This window comes from Trichosurus vulpecula, chromosome 8, assembly GCF_011100635.1.
Source record: "Trichosurus vulpecula isolate mTriVul1 chromosome 8, mTriVul1.pri, whole genome shotgun sequence".
In the NCBI taxonomy this organism is placed as follows: Eukaryota; Metazoa; Chordata; class Mammalia; order Diprotodontia; family Phalangeridae; genus Trichosurus; species Trichosurus vulpecula.
In genome coordinates, this window is record NC_050580.1 from 230,759,976 (window position 1) to 230,783,295 (window position 23,320).

The window sequence follows — 23,320 nt, forward strand, 5'->3', positions numbered from 1 at the left end:
TAAAGTTCCATACACTATATCGTTTGCCTAGGTTGTTTTGCTAACTTTGGGATTTTCTTCTCTCCCTTTCTTCAACAATTTACTATCTTTTTCTGTGAAGTCAGGGAGAGAAAAAATAGACTTAGACAAAAGAATACTAAAAAATATGGTAAATATCAGTTAAGCATATACCTTAAAAAGCTGTATGTGATCCAAGTTGATGATCCAGGATAAAATTCTGCAAGCTCCTAATTTCTAAAACATATGAAAAAATGAAGTGTAGTCATGGCATGTTTCCAAGCAGTTCTGTATTGAACTTGGAAGTCATTCCTGGAAAAATTCTGGGCTGTCTACCATTTGTTTATCAGAAAGCACATTTTATATATGTTCAGTGGATGTTAAGGGCAGACTCTTTAGATTGTGATTTTCAGAAATGAAATTATTTGTTCAAGTTTCTTGAAGAACTGATTACAAATCTGGAAAATCAGTACTAACATGTTTGCAATTAATCTGTTGTTTTAAACTGGAGTGATAATGAAATTCTATACCACTTAACAGTTTTCATCTCAGGCCACCGTGTTATTTTGGGAGATAGTCCATTCGTGGAAGGTAAATTAAATATGTGCAGTCTTGGAAGTGCTTACCTCTTTGAGTCTTGTGCAAGGAGACAAGTAGTCTGCCTAGGAAATGAAATTTACTTCTAAGAGGTGAGACTTTGGCAACCAAGAGAGCACATGTCTCACTTACCTTCCTGTTATCATTTACTTGAATGTTGTAACAACCTGTAGTAGGTGTTTATTAAATACGCATTAATTGATTTACCAGGAACAGCTTCTGTTTCTGAGTGCTCTACAGACATTCTCCAAGTATTCTTGAAACACCCTTGTGAGTTGGATGGACATAGATATCACTCCACTTTCCTCATGGCAAATTTTACCAGCGTCACAGCATAACAGGGCTGAGGCCAGACCTACTGTTCCTCATTTACAAACAAGTCACTGGCTACAAATACTGTCTTTAAACCAAAAGCTTTTAAGCAATTAAGTGTCTTGATGAGCTTCTCAGCCTGCACTCATTTAAGTTCCCCAGTGGTTCTCAAAGGGCATGCTGCGAAATTTGGCCAAGAGTACCGCAGATTACACTTGTAGTTGCAAGTGCATGTGGAACTCACGTGGGAATCTGCATGCATGAGTTTTCCATGAATTATATGGAACTTAAACTTGCAATCACATGTGTGAGTCTCCTGATCCCCCAAAGCAAAGAATAATACCATGCCATGCCATGAGCAAAAAAATGTTTGAGAACATTGAGGTACATACTAAGTTATACTCTTTTTAAAAGTTTTTTTTACAAGTTTTAAGTATATCTTGATTCTATTTGCAATGATACCATTTTAGTATAATTTAAAGTAAGCTATACTCAGGTGTGTTTTGGAACTGCTGGGAATTTTACCCTTGCCATCTTACAACAGGAACTGTGGCTCCTGCACAGGTGGTGACTCAAGCATCCTGCTTCATGTTAGATATTAGATGCCAGGCCAGATTTTATGCAAATTTGACATAGAGGCTTGAAGCTGCTACTTCACTGGGTAAAATACCACAATTGTAAACTCTTATTAGACTATGAGAACCAAAGTATTTTTGGCCATCAGTCAGCATTCTGTTTCATGTTTCAGCCTTCTAACAATGTTACCTTTTTGCCTCAATGCTGTTTGCCCATGCTGCTAGGTTGTTATGTATTGATTTTCTATGCTCCAGACAGAATCAGACCGCATCTCAATTTAGAATGTAATTCTTCCATTTGGGACTTACAACTGCTCTTTGTTCACCTGGAACAGATTCTTTAGAAATGCCATTTACTTTTAGAAAACACAGTTTAATTTCAAGAGAATTTTTCTCTTTTATTACATATTGTAACTTCTTTTGAAGATACAGTATGAGTCTGTGATCTGCTTAGATGCATATTTACAACTTCATCTTCCTGCTACTTTGAAACTCTAATCTCCCAAAGCCATTAATGTCAAATATACCTACATATTATTGATCTATATTTGCCATACCAGATTCTTCTTTACTTATCTCATGCCACATATCTATGTGTTTTGGGTTCCTAGGATGTCTTATGGAGGGGTGTGAATTTTTTCTTCAGACACAAGAAGGAAACTTTTAAACACTTTGTGAAGTACTAAAGTTTTCAATTAAACATTCTCTTCCTGAGTATACCAACTGGAAATAATGCTTGTTCTTTTGACCATGTTGCAAATTTCAAACTTTCAATATACAACTCCCGTCAGCCCATGTGGAAAAGTTGTCCTATTTCTTAATGTGCCCTTCATTGCTATTTTGTAGCCATGATACTTGGAGTTGGGATTTGAAATATGTTAATATCAAAACTGACCTCTTTTCAAGTCTTAAAGTCTTTTGGGGTTTTCTTTTAATGTATTCTGTGTTGGGGCAACTCTATTCTTCTGACTATACTGTATACTGTTATGAGACGAACTTTATTGGTGCATGGGTTTGTGTGTATGTGCGTGTGTGTGTATGTTTGCATTTTAAAGGTAATGCATATTCCTTCCCCCTTCACAAGTCAAGGAATTATTTCTCTGAGGTTCTGTGTGATTTGCTCTAATTCATACATATAGCCTTGTGGGTATAGTGTTGATTTTTGTTGTGATTAAAAGGATATACCTTTCTTGAACATAGTTGACTGACCCAGGAGATTTTCACCATAGTGAGATGCTAGAACTTTTTCTTGTAAAGAGTAAAGGGTAATTGTTTGCAATCCTGTAGATAAGATGTTGCTTTGCCTTGTTGGTTTTCAAGAATGCTGTGGTGTAGAGGGTCAAAGTTGTGCCAAATATACAAAATCTTACCCATTTTTGAAGTCTACTTATAATGCATTCATAGAGAGTTAATGTGTTAAACTTTACTGTAGCAAACATAAAATTATATATTCTTTTTTTGTCTCTGAAGGCCTCGACCGTGTTTCTCTTTTAGAGTTAAATTCTGCACAACTCAATGACAAAATGAATTTTTACGTTTGTGTATGACTAGATGTTTCTGAAGTTTGAGCCTCTTCCATGTTAGCTTGATAATGGTTGTTTTTACTGAAGTGTTATCAATAATGTAGCTTTTAAAAGAATTTTGATCCATGATTACAGTGCCACATATGGCTGCAAATAACTTAGCATAACACATGATTGCACACATGGCATTCTGAATCAATAGGAATAAATATTAACATTTTCTACAAGTAATGTTCTTGAAGTTATCTAGGCTGATGACGTACATGATTTTAAAATTATAAACTTCTTATCCACAGCACAGTGATGGGCCCTACCTCTTTGGGACTGAATGACCAGAAATTGTACCCAACACTTGGTCATTTTATTTGCCTAGCCTTTTGTCTCCTAGTCAAACAGTATTTGACTAAGAAACAGAAGGAAATGGTCTTTCATATTGACTTGTATCTTTAGAACATAAATCCATGGAGAATCCCCCATTTTACCATGACTTTTGAGACCCAGAATTCTGTGCTCTATAGAAACTTGATCTAAAATAATTTTGTACACCAGTTGACCTCTCTGTATCTTTGGCAGTACATTTTCTTGTGTTTATAACACATTACTAACATTATTCCAGATTGAATATGGGGTGATAATATTGTGTTAAACTATTAAATAGAAGGGATAACCCTCAGAAGTTCCCTGAATTTATTGCATTTTACCCTCGGAACATGACAGCTGAAATGCTGTGAATATTTAGGCTGTCACGCTCCTTTGCTTGTGTTTACTCATTGAACTGATCATTCAACTGACATCATTATGGCTGCCAAACCAGTGTGAAAGACAAATAAAAAAGATGGAGGTTGCTCAGAGTAAGATGTTATCCCAGCCCTGAAGACAATTTGGATCTACAAGTGACGCTGCTTTCAGAAATATGGATATCTTCTGAAAGTGTGTTCCAGCCTTTTCCCTTGTTTATGTGCTTTGTGCAAACTCACTCTGTCTCCCTTAACACTTCGGCTCTGTGTTTGTCCCTCAGACAAGTTGGATGGCCTGAGGACTGGCACTAAGAGGAAGCGGGACTGGGAAGCAATTGCCAGTAGGATGGAGGATTATCTTCAGCTTCCTGATGATTACGATACCCGAGCTTCTGAACCTGGAAAGAAGAGGGTAAGAAGCTTTGTCAGTTATTTTTCTGTGTGCTGAAAGACTCAACTTTATCTTAGACAACTAATAGTGAATGTTATATTATTGAGCCACATGCTTTTATTTCTGTAATCCAAAATACTAGATTCCATGAGTCCAAAATACTAGAGAGGCCTAAAGGAACTGCCAGATGAAACACTCAAATTATCTAAAAGCATTGAGAGTAGAGAACTTGAAATGGGATAGTATCCTGTTCAAGTCAAGTCAGTAAGCATTATTAAACACTTACTACACGCCAGCTAATGTACTTATTGAGATAAAGTGGAAGGCTAAGAAGAGAAGGTTGGTGCAATGTATTTAGAAAAATAGCTAGATTTATACATTAATAGAGAGGCAGAGTGTAAGACTTTTTTTATATTGGCTTTAAGAGAAACATTAGATTGTGTTCTGTGCATTGAGAACCCCTTGTTAAACGAGATACTATTTTATAATACTTGAATATTAAAAGTAACATTATAAATCTTGCTGACATCCAAAAACTATTGTAAGAGGAAAATATGTTTATGTGTGTATATCATATATAATATTATATATAAATATGTGCGTAGATGTATATGCATATATAACCAAACCTCTATTACAGCAGATGACATAGGAAAGAAGAGTGTAGCACCACTATTTACATGTTCTAGTGGATAACCTGTAGCTGAGCTTTCTGACTTGGTTGACCTCTAGGCCATTATCTATTCCTATACTCTTCCTTTAGATTTGTGGGGATTCTTAAAGGGGAAGGGAGTAGGACTGGCAGCCACATCTACCCTCCTCCTGCATAGTGAGTACTGTAGTACTACGTACATAGGACTGTATAATTCTTAGTAAATCAAAAGTAGTCCTTAGGAAAAGGTCATTCACTGGGAAGACCCTTTTAGTGATATTGCTTTGCAAATCTGGTAATGATCAATATTTTCTCCAGCACATTTTGTTCTCCGTAATACAAGTATTCAATTTGATGCTTTTCTGTTGTCTGGGCATTGCCATAACTTCTATATCTATGTATGTCATTACACAGTTGTATTACAGGGAACACAAAGGCACCTGAGAGCAAAAAGGAGAGTTCATTTTAGCTCCTCATCATTCTTTTTTTGCTACTAAATAGAAGTTACCTTTTAACTCTCCTTCCTTGCTTCTCACTGCAACCTTAAGCGTGCCCACCACTTAATGGCCAAACCACTTATTCAGTAGGAACAAAGGCATGAAGGATACACACATGTGTACATATAAACACACATACATATCTACATATGTACATATCTACGCATATACAGACACATGTAGAGACATACACACACACATACATATATATATAACACATTTCTCTTTTCCCTACTGGAGTCCACCCCTGTATAGAAGGTATGCTTCAACTGCATTTTAACACCAGGTCTTGCATCCTGGGAATATGATTTCTAGCATGCTCAGTCTGTGTTTTTCAGTATAATGAAATTATGCCACAAAACAATTAGGTAGTCCTCTGGTGTCTATCATTGTTATATTTTACCAAAATGCTTACTTAAACTGGAATTTGCTTTCGATTTCAGTAAAATTACTTCCAAGTGACATGGATATTCATTTAGTCAAAGGACATTTCTTATAATTATATCTTTTTTTTTTATTGTTCTGTGTGTTTCTCTGTAAAGAAGCTAAGTTTTTTAGTTCAAACTTAGATAAGCAGCTGTTTTAAATCATAGTTCTAAATAAGAGTGGTTATATATAATTTTCTACTCTCTACCCCTTTTTTGAATTGCAGGTTTTGCTTTGTTTGAACTTTAAGATTAAAAAAAAAAAAGCCCAAGGATGCAGCACATTACAATGGAAAGGGCCCTGGTTATGGAGTTGGAGGCTTGGGTTTGAAATCCCCCAATGTGACTTTTTTTTTTTTTTTAGGCAAACAGAGGTCAAGGTACTTGCCCAGGGTCACAGAGCTAGTATGTGTCTGAGGCCATGTTTGAACTCAGGTCCTCCTGACTTCAGGACCAGTGCTCTATCCACTGTGACACCTAGTCTCTCTCCCTCCTCCCCCAACCTTCCTTGGCTACATCACTTTCTAGCTCTAAATCTGTTATCCTGTGATCTTAGGCTATTTAAGGTCTGGATGGATTAATTGCACATAGGTTGCTAGCATCACATACAGAGAAGAGCATTATTCACTAGGCTTTGCAATAAAGCCAGTGGAGGAGATTGAACAAAATGTTCCACACTTTGAAAATTAACTTTTCAGAGAAGAATCAAGAATAATTAGCACCATTACCTGTGTAGATTTTTATTCTTTTTATTTTTCTCCCCACTTAATAGCATTTTAGTTTTTCCAATTATATGTAAAGAGAGTTTTTAACATTCACTTTATAAAATTTTGAGTTGCAAATTTTTTTCTCCCTCTCTCCCCTAGATGGCAAGCAATCTGACATAGGCTATACATGTATAATCATATTAAACCTATTTCCACATTAGTCGTGTTGGGAAAGAAAAGTCAGAAGAAAAGGGAAAAACCGTGAGAGAAAAATAAAAAAGAAAGAAAATAATATACTTTGATCCTGTGCAGATTTTCACTCCTGTTGTGGTGTTTTTTCTTTGCTATTCAGAATGTTCCTGGGCTACTTGCCTTCATCTATATCAAGCATTGCTCATAGAGAGCAAACTAATTTCAGTATCATCTTTTCAGATGATAATTAGGATGGTAGCTGTTCTTCAGAAAGGTTTACCCCACTGAAAATGTAAAAAATTCCCAAGTCAGAATAGGAATAACTTTTGTATCTCCTGTTTCACAGCCCTCTTTTATGAGTGTGCTGATAGATAGTTTTACCAAGCATAAGTATTGTAGAAATTGATGTGTGGCAGAAGCTTTTTCACATTCATTTTTATTTGAAGAGCTCTGTCAGTGTTTACATACTGTACTATTATACCTACATGTTTTTGAAATACTGGAGCAGTGACTTCAAGTGCCTCCTGTGTCTGACATAGCATGCTGGGCACTGCAGACACAGAGACAAAAAGGAGATGGTTCCTGCCCCCAAGGAGTTTCCATTCCACTGGAGAAGCTTTGTTATTAATATTCTTCATAATCCCCAAATATGATAAATTCTCCCCTAGAGAGGCTACTGGCATAGGAGAGGAAGTAGGATTCCTGTCTCCAAGGCCAAACCTTACCACCAATTAATATCATGTTCGTTATCATTTAATTTCTGTCTTGATCCTTCTTACTGATCTGTCTTCCCCAAGTATCTTCCTTTTCCATTCCATCTCTACTCAACTGCAAAAGTGGTGTTCCTAAAGCCTCAGTCTTACTGGATTGTTATGCCCCTGCTCAAAAACTTGTGACAGATCCTTTTTGCCTTTGGGAAAAAATGACACTTAAAGCCCTCATGATCTGGCTGCAGGTTCACTATTCAGGTTTGTTCCACAGAACTACTGTTTACATAGCCTATATTCCCACCAGACCATCCTGTTTGCTGTTCCTCACACACAACATTCTGTCCTTCATCTCTGTACTTTTGCACAGACTGTACCCATGCCTGGAATGCGCTCCTTTCTCAACTCTGCCCCTTAGAATCTGAGTTTCATTCAAAGCTTAGCTTGGGGCTACCTCTCAAATGAGGTTTGCCTGATCTTCACCCCCTGCTTTTGCCTCCAATCCCAGCCACACCCCTCCCCCAAATGACCTTGTATTTGCTTTACATATATTTTCATTTTTACTTATATATGTACATACTGTTTTCTTGATAGTGTTTAAGCTTTTGCAGGAACTGTTTCTTTTTTGTCTTTTTGTCTCCAGTGCCTAGCACAGTGCTTGGCATATAGTAGGCACTTAATAAATGCTTATTGTTGATTGATCTTTCCTTCTCTTTAAATAGGTGTGGTAGTGACAATACTCTCTGTTTCTGTCTCTGAGATGTCAGGACAAGTGAGATATGTGAACACATCAGAAGTGTAGTCATTATACTAAGTATTACATCTTATTTATATGGCGATTACTATGTTAAGGTCTGTTCAGCCCATCTTTTCTTTCAGACATGCTTATTCTTTAGTCATGGAATTCGAATAGAAAGTACATTAATATTCTGGGTGTTTCTCTGCTATATTCAAAATGAAAGTTATTGTCCTAAGAAGTGTTTCAAGAATTTTCTCTCCTGATACTCAAGGAGAAGAGCTTCTACCATTTTTCCTTGAATTATTTATTTTTAAATAGACTTCATTGTTTAAATCACTGATTTTAAGTTCATTTCCCCATACCATGGGATATTCAGAGAGGAGAGGAAGCTCACTATATTCTTGCATATTTCTTCTCCAAAGGCCCAGCCTAATGCTTTGTTCTTTGTAGGTAAGATGGGCAGACTTGGAAGAAAAGAAAGATGCAGATAGGAAAAGGGCCATAGGTTTTGTGGTTGGACAAACTGACTGGGAGAAGATCACAGATGAAAGTGGTCACCTTGCTGAAAGAGCCCTCAATCGCACCAAATATATTTGAGACTTAGTTATTGAATGGAGTCCTTATTGCCTATGAGGTAAGAGTATAACATTTTCTAAACAGTCTGTAAAGTAGTTGTTTCTGCCTAAAAAAATGACTGCATCCTTTCTTAAGAGGACTTACCTTCCTTGCATACTTTTCCAGTTCTATAATAGTTACTCATGCTAACAAATTACATACCTTTTTGGGTAATGACCTATAGATGGGTTTAAAAAGATTAGCAAGTTTGTATAATTACCCCTCCCCGCCCCAAGACTTGATCAACAAGAAAACTCAGACCTGCTGTAGACTTTCAAGAGGATATAGTGATGTAGGACCACCGTTTTGCAGGATTGTGCTTTCTCTTCTGTGAAGTTATGCTGTGTGACACCCCTTTCTTTTCTTTGCAGGATGATCGCTTTTAGGCACTCTGAAGTCCAGGACTCATGGAGATCCTTTGGGGGTCACGTCGCTTCCAAGTTCAATTTTATGTTTTATTTCTGCTGCTTTAGTTTTTACAAGTTTCTCTAAATATTGGCAGATGATCTCCAGTGTCCCCCAAGAGGTATTAGAGTCTTGCTGTACCTGAGCAAGATGCAAGTTTTCTTTTTAACTGTTTTGGGAGGGGAGGGATTGATAGCTTAGCTACTAAAGCCAGGGTGGGATCATGGGAGAGATCTAACAGAAGATTTCCTCCGCTGTACAAAGTCACAGACTGTATCATCATTGCTTTGTGGCCGTTTCCTTTTTATACTGTATGTAATTGGTAGCTGATTGTACTAGGATTAAGAAAAATAAACTTTCACTATAAAGCCAATGAGGTTCATGGGCTATACAGCATGGGCCCCTTTCTCTTGTTTTTGTTTTGTTTTGTTTTTTATCATTTTATTTTTTGTATTTAATGTTGTGTGTCCTTAATGTGTGCTAGCTCTACATACCAAACCTGTTTCCCTTGACAGTTGCAAAGCTTAGTGATTCTGTAGGACCTACATATTGTAAACACAAAAACTTAATGTTTGATCACACATTCTTGTCTTTGTAGCTGACTTCTTTATCTATCTTTGCCTCTTGATGACTGGTAGTGGTTAATTTCAATTTGCTCATTAGCTCCCTGGAGAATATCTGTTCTATAAGATAATGTTTTTCTTTTTTGTCTTCCTCTGTTCCGGTGTGTCCTTTAAAATCTTAGTGGCCAGGACTGATATGCTCCATGGAGCTCAGTAGGATGTTGCCTTAGTGTTGAGCTTGAAGTACTGCTTTTTTTCAAACAGAACGCTAGAAAATGGTATGAAGCGATGAGGAGTCCTCTGGAAATACAACCCTGAAATGTTTGGGTTTCTTCTTCTTACTAGATGACTCCTCTTCAATGAACTCTGCCTCCAACACAAAACTTAATCTTATTATATAGGTATGCCAGGCTATAACCTGGAAATTTCCCAAGCTAGAACCCAAATACCCCTCCCGTCTACAGAGAGAAGAATACCTCTTTTTACCTTTTTTTTTTTTTTTAAACAAAGGGAAAAGTCATTTTTCAGCCTGGGAGTTGGAGAGGAGCTTTCTTCCCAAACAGCATTCCCATTTCACAACCTAACACAGCAAGTCGTAAGTTTGTTTCTAAAAAGCTTGAATATTTAGACTTATTTTCCTTTACATTTACAGTTAAGAAATTGTTTCGTTTGCTTGTTTACATTCAATGTGGTGTAAAAAGAACTAATATTTGACTGGCAATTGGATAATACCATTTTTTGGACAAGATATTAATATACTTGAAATTGTAGCCCTGAAACACTAATTTAAGGTGAAATCCTTTTCTGTACTCTTCTCTATTCTGCAATGCTAAATGTTTAAACTTAAGATGCTTCTAAGTTCTTTAACCAGTCAATACTGAATGTATTATTTGCTACATTAAAAAAGAACCACTGTTTGTAGTATTTAATAATCCTTTCTCTGTTTGCTTATTGATCTAATTACATTTGTATTAACACGCTCTTTCAACCTTTTTCATTATGTTTCAATGAAAAACTTTTCACAGGGTGAATAATAGAAAATATCTCAATGTTTGTGCAAGTACTTGATGTTTATTTTGCAGTTTACCATTTCTACCCAGTGTCTGTTTTCATATAAACAATAAAGCATCCAGAATGGGTACTGTAATTCAGAAGAAGATATAGGCTTACTTTATTCCCACTAAGCTCATCTTACTGCCGTGGTTTTTATTTTTGTGTTGTGATCCACTCTTTTTTACTGTGTACAGAGTAAAAAGTGGCCATTGCCAATTCTCAGAGTGGGCCCTATTTTGTCCTTACAGGCAAGTTTCTCTTTCTGTGCTCATGTCTTCTTATGCAAATGAAAAACAACAACAGCACTTCTGCTTTGAAACATTTACAGGATCAGAAAAAGGCAGCTCTTTAAAGATGTGTTAAAATGACCTTGAGGAATGAATCCAAATCATTAATCATTAATGGCAAAGCCTTTTCTAATTCACATGAGGTTAGTGCAAAGGTTTATTTGGAGGTCAGAGGTCAGATAGCTGCACCTAAAAGAAAGTAAAATTGACTTGGAGGAAAAGGGTAAACTGACTTTGTGGCTTTGCTATTCGGGTTTCAGAGTGTTTCCCAAATTGCCACAAGAAATTCATATAGCATTTGCCTTAAAGATGTGTTATGGATTGTGAAGTTCGTAATAGAAAACATTGAAAGAATTTTAATGAATGCATTATGAATGGGAGCAGAATGAATCAGAAACAGCCATAGATGTATTGGAAAATACATTAAATATAATGTGAAATTGGTGTGTGTGTCAGTTTGTTGCTACCTCAGATCTGTTAACGTTTGTATTCTCTTTGGGAATACAGAGGACTGAGCTAAGATCTAAATTTTTCTCTATTCATTTAAATCCAACAAAAAGCCTATGCACCAAGGCCCTGTGAAGTCTTGCCCTTTAGGAGATTAAATTCTGTAGCCTTGGCTGGGGAGTGGGGGGAGGGAGGTACAGTATGTGTGTAAAGGGGGAAGGGTCCAGATCTAGGTTTCATTTCTCTAGCAAAGAGTTTCTAGTGAGGAAACTCCTTTCACCTATGGAGATAGGCAAGTGGTATCCTACTTAGAGTCATGGGGATTTATCTGGGGGCACTTAGAATTTGTGACATGCCCTTAGTCATGTCACATGACATGCCCTTAGCCAGTACATGAAAGACTTGAAATCCAGCTCTTCATGACTTCGATGATGGCTCTCTATTTTGCTATTCTGTGTTACCTCTCATAGAGTTCTCTATACTCTCTATGGTCCTAAGAATCTGGGGTGTGTGTGTGTGTGTGTGTGTGTTTGTGTATCTGTATCTACACATACATATATACATATACACACACACGTGTTAGTTTATTACATTTATTCTAGTAGTCTCCATGTCACTGCAAAATGAGTTGCATAATGATGGGGGAAATCCTAACACCTTTAAATTGCAAAGTGAATTAAGTAACCCATTACTTCAGCTGTACATGTAATTTCACATGTAATAAATCATCTCTGAACAAACTTTGTTGGAGCAGGGGTCTTCTTCCCTTTCGGGGAATCACTGAGATTGAGGTTGGTATTGCCCTTATCTTTTAATGACTGATAGCACAAGTCATTTATCCACACTAACCCATTTAATCGTGACACTCATTTTATTCAAAATTCACTAGGAGTTTTGTTTCCTCTTTATGAATTTGAACCTGATATTTGACATATTTTGTTCAAATATGGATTAGAAATGGAGATGTTTTAATGTCTGAAGTAAAAAAAATCCCCTATCTTAAGGTTACAACTCCTTTCTTTAGGAATGCAATAATTAGCTCCAACTTTTGAACAAGTAACAAAAAGCACATGCTAACTCTGGGGACAAATACTATAGAAATGCCACATTTTGAAAAGGATTAGCCAAGGTATACAGCTGAATTTTTCCCTTTGCATTGTAAACCTCCCACTTGGATGCCACATAAGCGTCTGCATTGTTGTTTTCTTCTGCAATTTCATGCCATATAGTAGAATTGACACTGACCTTGAGATCTAACCCCAAGAAGGGCCTACAGTTTTGAACATGAGGGAACAACAAAGGAAAGGTTGATAAGTTTGCCACTTAAGGTAGTCATTCCTGTTTATGAGAAGCTTGAAATCTCTCAAATATGCATATTTGGAGTTCTTCCTCTTTTGGCAATGTTACCTAGTATCCTCCACTTATCAAATATAGTGATCAAAGTCATCTGTATTTCCAGCTTAACTAATATTCCTTTTTTGAGAAAGATTTGTGCTCCATGTTTTTGACAGAATGGGTTCCTGTCTCTTAAAATGTAACTAGAATTTATTTTTCTACATGTTTTTTTCTTTTTTCCTATGTACAGTGTTCTTCCATAGTAGGCATGTATAATTTCTCTTTAGAATGTTGAAGCTGAAAGGCATCTTTGAAACCTTTTAGCCCTATTCCAACTTACCTGATGTCACATAGCTGGGTAGTGGTAAAATCAAGAATAAGATTCAGATCTCCCGGTCCCATGTTCTTATTAACGTTAGTCCAGGCTGATGACTTCCTTAGGAAGGACGTTAATCTTGAAGTTAGATTCCCTTTTGCACATCTACTGAAACCCTGGACTTTGCAGTATTCAAAATATAGATTGGGATGTGGCAAGTCTATGACACCAATCATTACTGTCTTTAATGCCATCCCAAAACACTTAACATGTTTGGGTCTATCACTTAATACATCAGTTAAATGCTTATTTAAAGAAATTCTCTGATATATATTCCCTGGTAATTACACCCAATCATAAACCTTATGGGAATGTTTATTACTGCCTGAAAACAGTGCAATTTCATATAGAAAAATCATATGGAAAAACATGCCTAGAACAGCATGTCAGGTAGTTTAGTTCTGCAAAGCAAACATCCAACTTCTTAGGCAGTGTAGTAACTTTTTGCCATAGCTTCTTACATGCTTTTCTCCCACTTTGTCCAGTGGCATAGTACATTTTGATTGCAAAATTAACACAGGTTGTTTTACTTCAAAAATTCTCCATATTTCATCTTTTCCCCCTTTCCAGTATAGCAGTAACTTAGTGGTAGATGTCTATAAATGCATGAATCAGGGAGGTAACAAGTTTAAGTGCTTTAAAAATGCATGTGTGTATAGGTGTTTGGGGGTGGGGGGGTGTAAACATTTTTGAGGGGTTAGAATTAAATAGTGCAATTCTAGTTATTTTAGGCAATAATGTGCAAATTGAGTTTTTTAAAAGCAAATTTTCCTTCATATCATGGAGGGTGGTTAAGTTTCTTTTCCCTCAAGTGCAGGAAAACAATAAACACTTATTTTATCATAGAATTTGTAGTTGAACATTTTTGTTCATTGCCTCCTTTAGTGTGAAAATACTGATAAGGGCCTTATTAGGTGTTGTTCTCCAATGTCCCCTTTTGTACACACACTTTTTGCTATAGCACTTACTGCACCTAAAAAGGGAACTTACCAGTACTGTCTAGTAAACAGGCACGTTCCTGCTCTAAAGGAAGAAAATAGTTTCCTTTGGTTAAATGGAGCAGCTGTGGCCTATGCCTGGATATGAATTTGACCTCAATATTTTGCTATTAAATAACTATTCTTTCATGTTGTTTCTGCCTTGGAAAAATAGAAGCACTTGCAGCCCCTCTCTGGCAACTAGCAGTTTGAAGGTTGGTATACTTTTGCCAGGTATTGATTTCTTAAAGTTTGTGATTTGTTACACTCCCTTTTCTATTGTTTTTATAAATTCCCCTGGTATGAGCGTGGGCAAGAGCCTAACTTTAAATTCTTTTCAGCTTGTGAAGTTTCGCCACCCTCCTTTAGGAGTCCTCGGTAATAACTGATAAAAAGCTAATAAATTTGAAAATATTTTAGACTGGAAAAAAGTAATAGCTGAAAATCAAAATAAATATAGTTTGGTGTAGATTTAGTCTGTGTTCTGATGGACTGGAAAAAAACAGACATTTCAGTTAATATGCGTTTCTTTTTTTCATCAAATACTTTCCCTTTGTTACCATTCCTCAGGACTAATATCATTCATTTGTTCTGTGCCCTGGACTTGGATTTCTAATAAATGAGGCAATTCTTTACCCAGAATAGTTGCGAAAGGAATAATGAAAAACTTCCTTGAGCTATCTGTGTTCATTACTTTTTACCTATTAGACTTGATCTGCCAAGGCAAAACACTCTAGTGAGCTTTCTTCTCACAAGATCAAACTACTTCCGTTAAATACGAACCTTCTATTTTAAAAGTATTTAAGTTTATAAGATCAGAAATACATTCTTTCATAATCTGAATAAGTGGAAGTTATCTTCACTCTAGTTCTCTCCCCTGAATTGGTAAGTTGTTAGCTAAGTGTTCAATACATATAACCTCTGTTGGTGTGTGTCAACTCAGTGGTTGCTGGACAAAGATTGCGTGGTAAGAAATAAACAGTTAAACTAATGTTTGTAGTGGACCCAAGAACTGTGTTATTCTTAGTCTCTGCCTGTTACCACCACTGAAAAAGAAAGAAGGGATTGCACAGGAGTGAGAGTAATTTTGTACTTTATATCATCACATGAAGTGGCCAAAAATATGTGATCTGGCTGCTAATTACTTGGTGAACTTTTTCATACTTAGGCTTGACCTCAGACTACAGACACATTCTGTTTTAGGGCCTGTACTCAAAGCCTATCAGTTTGTTAAGATTGGCTATAGCTTTGGATCCTCCGAAAAAGCATTGGGAACTTCTGTACCGTGATAAAACATAAGCATTGAACCTTATTAAGGAGATAGACTACTGTAGGAAGTGAGCCACCTTTATTGACATTCTTACCTGAAACTAAAAGAATTAAAGAAGTTTTAACTAAATGAAGAATTGACACTCTCATTTTCAGATCCTCTTTAGAAGAGTAAATAATAGAGTTGATAGAATTGGTTTCATAATGTGCCCAAAGACAAGAAGAAAATAGTGGCACTTGTCCGCATCCCCTTGTAGTGCTCATGGTGAATATGAGCAAGCACATTTCCATGAAGATAATTGCAGCTCTCGTGCCCACATTTCTTACAGATGATAGAGAAAACCTTTGAAGAAAGTGGCAAGATTTCTTCTAAACAAGTGAACATGTTTAGTTATGTCATTGCAGACTCTTGACAACAGGGAAGACAACATAAAAACATGGCAGGACATGTGGCTCAGGACTAAGAGATAAGAAGAAAAGATACTGATTTTAGGATCAATCTCATGCTTGTACACCAGGAAGTCATGCTTGTATCTTATTCTTTCAAAGAAAGATTTGTAAAGTACTGGATGGGACAAGCATTAACAGCATCATGAAAGTGAAGTTGACTATCAACATATGGAAAACAGAGATGTAGACATCTTTTCAAAGACAGCTATCTATATGGTCATCAAATTAGAAGAAAGGCTAAAGATAGACAACATAAAATGATCATAGCAGCTCAAACTTGACTAGATAAGATACCAACTCCAAAAATGTGAAATGAGCAAAACTAACGACATTGTTTCTGGCTTCCATTGTTTTTAGAGAAGCTTAAGTGATGGATTCCCTGAGACATCAGAAACCGTCCCAGCCAGAAAAGGTAATAACTTTGAGACATGGCAGATGGACAGCACAGATTTGAAATTAGTAAAAGTTTTATTGCAACACAAGTAAGATGAAAGATGGACAACATAGCCTTGAGAAATAATTGAAGAGTCTACAGAAAGCTTCACCTGAGATTTGGCTAACACAGTTGATCCAAAGATCATTTGATGATGAAACCAGGAGGAAGTTAATAAACAGCTGCACAGTTTGACAGACCTGCAGTAGTTTTCAGTAATCTATTTCCATCGACAGCAGTGGGAACTACAAATTTTTGTTCTACTACCTCTGTATCCAGTGTACTGTGAGATGATAGCAATAGAACTTTGAAAGATGAAGTAGGGAAGAGTGGTTAGGCCTGATCAAAAACATCCAGAAGAAATCAGTGGTGGAGGCAACACAATTTGAAGGCATTCAGAAATCTATTTTTAAGATATCTTGAAGGGATTTTTTTTAAATTTATTTATTTAACATATTTGGTTTTCAGCATTGATTTTCACAACAGTTTGAATTACAAATTTTCTCCCCATTTCTACCCTCCCCCCCACTCCAAGATGGCATATATTCTGGTTGCCCTGTTCCCCAGTCAGCCCTCCCCTCTATCACCCCCCTCCCCTCTCATCCCCTTTTCCCTTCCTTTCTTGTAGGGGGCGAAGGGATTTTTTTTAATGGAAAAGATCCCAGGTAGTAGTTTCATGCCCTGCCCCCCTGAAAAAAAACCAACAAGAACTTTTCCCAAAAATTGTTTGTCATGTTTGGGAGGTGGTGGGAGAGTGGTGCAGAGAGGTGAAGAATCTTGTATCTTTTTCCTTTTCTTTCATCTCCAGCCAAAGTGTGAATTATTCCTATAGTGATGTGCTGTGTGGCTGCAAATCATTGTACTCCATAATATTGAAAGAGTTAAAAGTTCAGAAAGAAGTGTATGGTGATCATAGATAGGTTGTTGTGATGATCAACTCTCCTGCATGTGAGAAATTACTTAATAAATTATAGAAAATAACAAAATTTGAATGATGCAGCTAAAGCAGGTGTGGAAAGAGAAATATATCTGAAAACTAAATAGGATGATTGAACTAAATTAGAAAATCTAAAATGAGCCCAAAAGAAAAGAAACTGGAAAATTAGAGAAATAGGTAAAGCTGGAAACAAAAAAATAAAATTTTAAAAGAGGTGGCCTTTATTAAAAAGACTAAAACAAAAATCAGTAAGCCAGCTAAGTGGTTTCTGTAGTGAAGAGCACTGGGCTTGGTTCCTGGGATAAAGCAGAAAAAGAAACTCCTACAGCAGAATATCATAATTATTGATGCAAAATTTATAAGTGAAATCTTAGTTAAGATCAGGGTTTTGCAACAGAAATATAACTCCCAAAGTTATTCATTATGACCAAGTGGAATTTATTTAGTGGATGCAAGGACCAAAGGTGTATACATAAAGCCAAGGGCAACAGAGAAACACTGAAAGCTTTCCCAGTAAGTACAGCAGTAAGTCAAGAATGCCTTTTATCCCCAGTACTGTTTGACATAGTAGTAGACGTACTAGCTACAGCAATAAAGCAAGAGAGAAGGTATCAACCTTGACGAAAAAGGAAAATTCCATTTGTAGATGGCATGATGGTTTACTCGGGAGATCCCAGAAAATCATCGAGGATAACGAATTAAGACAATGTCAGTAAAATAACAGGATATGAAATCCTCCCAAATAATTGGTGTTCGATGCATTATTAATAAAACTAAAGAGTAAGTGATAGAAAAATTCCCCTCAATATTTCAAAAATGCATAAAACCTACCAAGTCACACATAGGATTTACATAAATACAATTAAAATTGTAAGGAAAATTAGTAGAAAACTAGATCAGTGGAAAAAACCAGACAAGCAAGACCCAAAAGCAACTGAACGTAACATACCAGTATGATAAACCTATAAACACGAACTACTAGGGGAATGACTCCCTATTTGACAAGAACTACTAGGAAAACAGAAAAACATTTTGGCAAAAATTAGATTTTCTCCTTATGCCATATAAGTGGCATCCAAGTGGATGAGTGGCCACAATTGCTTAACTTATTAAGGGGGTGGGAGGGAGAGTGAAAAGGAAGCATCTTAAATATGATTAAAGGGGATTTCTCAATGAAACAAGGGGTCAAAATGTCCATAAAAATAATTATGATTTATGTAAAAAGGTTTGTGTGAGCAAAATGAATGAGAAACTTGAATAAGGCAAAAATTGCCTAAAATACCTGTGATCATAAAATCTGATATACAAGATATATAGACAATTGACACAAACATATAAACCAAAATGTTCCAATATAGGAATCAAAAGATTCCTGATCTTTTGATCAAAATAAATGAGTTTTCCAGAGAAGAATTGCAAACTATCAATAACCACATGCAAGCTTGCTCAAAATCATTAGAGGAGAAAAGAAAATTTAAATAACTGAGGTTTTGTGTTACACCCACCCAGCAAATTGTCAGTGACTTAAAGGGGCTGTGGAAAGATGAACATAACATAACATTATTGGTGGAACAGTGAATTAGTCCAACCATTTTGGAAAACAATTTGCAATTAAGCAAGAGGAGTGATTAAACTCTTCAGTATAAAACATACATAGTGGAAACTAAAAGCAAAAAGAAAAGTCCTGTAAATGCCAAGTGGTAGCAAAGAACTGAAAGTTAAGTGGGGGCTTACAGATTGAGCAATGGCTGAAAAAAATATGCTGTATGAATGATGAATGTAATAATGTATGTAATAAGGAATGTAATAATATCAAATGTAAAGAACCCAAAGAAACACATGATGACCTGTATGAACTGATACAGAGTGAAGAAAACAGAACTAGGACAATATAAATGAGAAAAGTAAATGAACATAAAAATAAAATTTAGTCAACTCCTATGTAATCATAATGACTAGTCTTGGCCCTGGGGAAGAGATGAATAAATAGGTGTCCATTTATTTGGGGAAATGAGGATAGGGAAGACTATGGAAGGCAATGTTGCATGAACTATATATATGGGTTGGTTTTAAGTTTTGTAACTGTTAAGGCCAAGGGGCACAGGGTGGGTGCAGTATCTAGAAATGACTATAATGTAAGAATAGTATCAATCAAAATTTTTAAAATAATATGAAAATAATACTCTAGATCATGTAAGAGAAATGCAAATGAAAACAGCTCTGGAATTTCACTTCATATCCTTCAAATTGGCAAAGATGATAAAGGAGAAATGTTAGAGAAGCTATGGGAAAACAGACACACTAATAACAGAGAATTTTGAATTATTCAAGAAAAGTCTCTAAATTGTTCTGGTCATACCCTTTGACCCAGTGATCCCACTTTTGGGCATAAGAAGTGGCCCACCTAGGCCAAAATACCAGAATTTTTTCAGAGAACAAAAAACTGGAAGCAGTTGCTGCCCTTTAATTGGGAAATGGATGGACAAATTATGGTACCATCCTCTAAAAAATGGTGACTAAGAGGAATTCTGAGATGACTGGCATATGATGAGAGTGAGATGAGAAGACCGACATAAACTGATGAATGCAGAACTAAGAACAATATACATGATCATTATAATTTAAATATGAAAAGGACACTAAGAGACAGTCAAAAGTGATTCATTATGGAAGTCATGTTTGACTAGAAAAGTTTGGCCACTCACATCAAGGATGAGAGCAAACAGTTGGATAAACAATGCGCTACGTTGATGTCACTAAGACGGTAAAGGAACCAGAAGAACGCCTCTAGTACACCAAATGGATTGTCTATGGAGGATTCATTAAAAGACGAAAATTGAACAGGATGACAAGATCATTTGCATCTTCCATCTTCCACTGATCAGAGGACACATGTTGAAATCTCAGCTCCTTATAAAGATCCATATATGACTCACCCATCCCTTGATGATTCTAACTGAAATATTTTGAAGGAAGTAATAAGGAAATAAAAGCTACTCATAAAACATGATCTGTGGTGCAGATTTTGAAGTTTCTCATTACAGCTCTAACCAGAGTGGATTTTTTGGTTGAATTCTTCAAGGGCAAATTATTTTCTGATTTCTAGATACCTATTATAAATGGAGTTACCTCAGCTTTTATGCCTACTAATTAAGTCAACATTTTATGCCAAATAAAACTAATGTAACCTTGCAAGAGTTAATGCACCTTCCAAAAGGACCTGACAGCCAAAGGGTAACATCAGCACAGTGAAATGCTGGCTTATTGTGTCTAAATAAAGTCAACAATTAAATGTACCTTTTTATTGAAATCATGTGTGTGCCCCAAGCCTGAAAACAATTTTAGAGCTTTGTAGTCATAATGGAACTAGAAAAAAAAATATTGTAGAAGACATAAGTGAATGAGTAATTTTTTTTTTAACTTGAGGGAGCAGAGGGGACTGGATAAATCTTTCCTGTGGCCTCTCTTTGAATTTAGAAGAGAAACATTGGTCTGATAGGGTTATTTATCTTTGTATTGATGGCCAACCCTCATCCATTTCCCCCAATGTGATAATATTTATTATATCAAAGAATGTTTTCAAAAGTGTGACTTGCTAAAGCAATTCTTTATTAGAGATTTGTGGTTTAAGGATTTTTATAAGAATATGTCAATGGCAGTGAAGACTCATTTGCTCCTCCTCCAGGACATGACTTTCCTTAGTAGCCATCATGTCTCCAAAACTTAGGACTACACAGAACTGAACAGCAGGAACCAGAAGTGGAAAAAGGAGGGAAGTATTTCAATGTGTTCAATGAACGTCAGCACCAACTTTGAAGACTTTGCATGGTTGGTCATCTTTGCTTTTACATAAAAGACTGCCCTTTGTACGGGTGGAGAAGAGCTAGCAGAGGAATGGCAAAGTATTTCTTTTTTCGGCTACATCATAAATTATTAGCTACCTTAACTATGACTGAGCATCCCCACAATGTTTTTGGTGGACTGCCTTGATATCCTGTCTTTGGGAATTTCCAGTCACCTGAAAGCTGCTTGACGAAATCCTCAGATTCCATACCAAGATGACAACCTACTTTTTCAACACTGAAAACCCTACAGGATCTCCAGAAGAATGAGTTGTTAACACTGAATGCTTTATGGTGAGTGTTGGTTGGTTAGTATGGTAGGTATAAGAAAACTCATTTAGTTTTTCATTCTAAACATGAAGTCAATGTGTTTGAAAAAGCTAAGGAAAAAATACCTCTTAGGCATTCACTAAGATTTTCTTTTAGTAGCAACAACAAGACACATTTAAATGTTGATTTGCTTGCAGTTTAAAATTTTTTTTATTTTCAAAATGTTATTGTCTCTGAAGTGTGATTTGTGACCTCACAACCAATATATATTTGCATACTACAAGCAGGGAATGAAGATATTTAAGCACATATTTGAGAATACTTGCTAAAGTGCCAAAGCTGTAGAGAAAGGCACATTTTGAAGTACAGGTTTATAGACTAAAAATGTATGAGGCCATTATTAAAGGAAATCAAAGTAAGCAAGGTGAGTTGAATCATTTTCAACTCCAGAGAGGACTAGGTGTTTCTCTATGGTAAGTCCCACTCTTAAATTTTTTTTTATGCTGTCTAGTTGTTGTCAATAAAATACAATCTAGCAAAGAGGTTTGTACCTGTGTGTTCATTGGAAATTTTGACATCTCATCTTCCCTGGAAACTTCTTGGCACCATTTAGCCTTTTGCCAAACAAGGCTTTGCTTTTCTTTCCAGTAGAGAAAGCTTTCTGTCATTTATGTACTGTTAAGTCCAACCTCAATAAACTCAGTCCTTTATGAGGCCAAAGGATGGGGACATGGGGAATGCCATGTGTGGAGATGCTTAAATAACGAGATAACAATGAGAATGTTAAGAATATTAAATACTACCAGATGCAGAAAAAAAGATACTATCTTTTTTCTTGTCATTTAAAATAGTGAGAACTTAGTAAAGCATTTAATATCTTCATCACTCTTTAATCTGTTTAAGAACTGATTAGCCTCAAACCATGTAATGCAGTTGTAAATAGTCTGAATAAGGAAGTCAGGGTACATAAATACAAGTCATTGAAGAAGCTGGGCTTAGAAAAAACCAGTGGCAAAGACAGTAAAACAAAGAGAGTTAGGGTGGAGAATAGCTCATGTCTCTGTGAAGAAAATAATCCTGAAGCCAACTTCTAAGAGATGGAAGAAGAAAACTTGAACCTTGTAAACATGACAAAAAACTTAGAATCAAGAAAGCATTGATCCAACTTTTTAAAGAGCCAAAGTGCTTCAGTTCTACTGCTGGTATGATAGTCATATAGAGGTGAAAAAAATGTAATCTACCAAAAACAGCTTGTTCAATGAATGTAGAAACAACCACAGAAAACGGTATTTTGAGCAACCAGTGGGGTGATTTTAGAAGTGATATATTGACTATAAACTATAAGGAAGCATTGATTAAGCTTTATGTGTGGTCAGCTTGAAAAGAAGCAAAACTAATAAATAGCAAGTGTGTTAATTTATATTTTGTATCAACCGTTTTATTGATTTGAGCTTAAGTTTTCTGCCTTTATTGTAATCATTTGCACTTTGTTAAAAAAGACATTAAATTAGTTACTGCTTATTAAAGAGTTTCAGAGTATGTTGATAGAGGATCCTAGTATCATATATTTAGCAGGAAGGGATCTTAGAGGTTGTCTGGTACAAACATCATTTTGCAGATGAGAAAAGAAAGGCCCAGGTGTAGCAGAGCCAAGATTTGAATCCAGGTTCTCTGGCTCCAAATCTAATACTCTACTGTAGGAGGCTGCCTCTGCTAAGCTAACAAGTAGGTAATATTTCAACACGAGTAGAAGTCCAGTTGTAATTCCAACCAGTGCTAGCTCATGGTTCTTGACTGCTGCTATGTACTATAAACACTGAAGTTAGAAATGAAAAGATTTTGGTAAGGGCATTGATTGAGATGGAAAAGCAAAGAGGTACAACTAAAGAAGTTTGAAACCTGAAATTATAAGGGTTAAAGACAATTTGTGAGCAAAGTATAAAACTGAAACTAGTGTTAGCAATGAAAATGTGTGTGAGAAGTAGATCTGTATGATTAGTATACTTTCCC

The 23,320-nt window shown here is 36.1% G+C and overlaps 1 protein-coding gene across 1 annotated transcript in view; it reads left to right on the forward strand.

Moving 5' to 3' along the window:
• Window positions 1-10,781, forward strand: part of YLPM1 (YLP motif containing 1) — a 58,053-nt gene extending 47,272 nt beyond the window's left edge. Inside the window, exons 19-21 of the mRNA XM_036734640.1 lie at window positions 4,023-4,153; window positions 8,502-8,685; window positions 9,038-10,781. Of these exons, the coding sequence (XP_036590535.1) occupies window positions 4,023-4,153; window positions 8,502-8,648 (278 nt within the window). The 3' untranslated portion in view covers window positions 8,649-8,685; window positions 9,038-10,781. The remainder of the gene's footprint in view (window positions 1-4,022; window positions 4,154-8,501; window positions 8,686-9,037) is intronic.
• The last annotated feature ends 12,539 nt before the right edge of the window (window positions 10,782-23,320 follow it).